Genomic DNA, 1496 nt, shown 5'->3' on the forward strand with positions numbered 1-1496 from the left:
AATTCTATGAAATTTAAATATGCCCAGACAAAATTGGGGTATGACAGCTTCCAACTAGCTTGTACTTTCTTCAGCTTCTGACACTGGGTATTGATATGACATGGTTCTCCATAATTGGAACAAGTCAAAAATGTACTCTTGCATTCAGCTGTACCATGTCCCTGTTTTCCGCACTTGAAACAAGTTAGGTTTGTTATCTTGCACTCAAAAGCATATTGAGCTAACCCATCACACTTGAAACATCTTATAGGAATGTGAGTGCCTCCCTCACTTGTTTCTTTCCCGTCTGCAGCCTTCTCTTAAAACATCTGATTTCCCTTATTAGATGGATCTCTATAAGGTTTACCACGATTTTGATTTCCACTCTTCATCTCACTAACACTCTTGTAGTGAGCTAACCTAGCATGATTATCCTTATCGTAGATCCTGTCTTTATTAACAAACACTAAGAATTGGCGAATCTCTTGATGACCAATTAACTGCTTGATCTTAGGATGCAACCCAGTCTCAAACTTTAAGTACTTGGAACCTTCAGCTCCTACCCCATTGTAGTGAGGGTAAAACCTAGACAACTTCTTGAACTTAGATGCATAATTAGCCATGGTCATTTTTCCTTGCTTCATCTCAAGGAACTCAATCTCTTTCTTACTGCGAATGTCAATCGGAAAATACTTCTCCATTAACTCTTTCTTGAAGTTCTCCTAAGTAATTGTAGTCCCTGCAGCTTCTAACCTCTGGCAGACGTTATCCCACCAATACTTAGCCTCCTCAAAAATCATGTGTGTCCTAAACAATAGCTTGTGCTCATCAATGCACACCATAACCCAGAAGATCTTCTTAATCTCCTGAAGTCAACTCTAAACACCCTCAGGGTCGTGCCTTCCCTTAAAATTAGGAGGCTTGTTCTTTTGAAACTTTCCCAGCCCACGGAATTCATCAACCGCTCCCTATTGATTATGTTGACCCTACAAAGCTTGATTCACATGCCCCATCACATTAGCCCTTGCTTCCGAAGCATCAGCAATTGCATGATCATTTCTGCCAACCATTTCTCTCTGCATAACTAGCTCAAACAAGTTAACTAATTACAAATAGTAGAGAAAATAACTGTAAAGCATCTACAGTGTTCATACACATGTTGCGCACAAGGGAACAAACTAGTTCACAACTTAGGCCGAATGGACCGATCTACTTTAATACCAACTATGTAACTACCTAATTTCCCCGACACTACTTGTAAAACATAAGGAAAGTAATCATAAATGATACACTCAAGGGTGTCACATTACTCGGCATAAAAACTTCATTTCTCCTCATTTAAGAAGATGGCAGCGGAAATCTACTCGTCAATATTCGAGATGCTTTTGAAAATTCATAAAATAACAACTTATTCATAATGTTTTAAAATCAAATAACTCTCGAAATAAACATAAAAAACACAACCCATTTCCAAGTGTTCCATTATTCATAGCGACACTTGAACTCTAAAACAACAA

General features: G+C 38.3%; 1 protein-coding gene across 1 annotated transcript; it reads right to left on the bottom strand.

The window, feature by feature from the left end:
- Positions 1 to 299: 299 nt before the first annotated feature.
- Positions 300 to 680, bottom strand: LOC127079166 (uncharacterized). The gene has a single exon (XM_051019587.1). It carries the CDS (start codon positions 678 to 680, stop codon positions 300 to 302), a length of 381 nt encoding a protein of 126 aa, XP_050875544.1.
- Between the last annotated feature and the right edge of the window lie 816 nt (positions 681 to 1496).

The sequence above is a fragment of the Lathyrus oleraceus genome, chromosome 5 (genome assembly GCF_024323335.1).
Source record: "Lathyrus oleraceus cultivar Zhongwan6 chromosome 5, CAAS_Psat_ZW6_1.0, whole genome shotgun sequence".
In the NCBI taxonomy this organism is placed as follows: domain Eukaryota; kingdom Viridiplantae; phylum Streptophyta; class Magnoliopsida; order Fabales; family Fabaceae; genus Lathyrus; species Lathyrus oleraceus.

Bases quoted from the DNA above. Each gene is read 5' to 3' on its own strand.
- LOC127079166 (XM_051019587.1), bottom strand. From the start codon at position 680: ATGGAGAAGTATTTTCCGATTGACATTCGCAGTAAGAAAGAGATTGAG.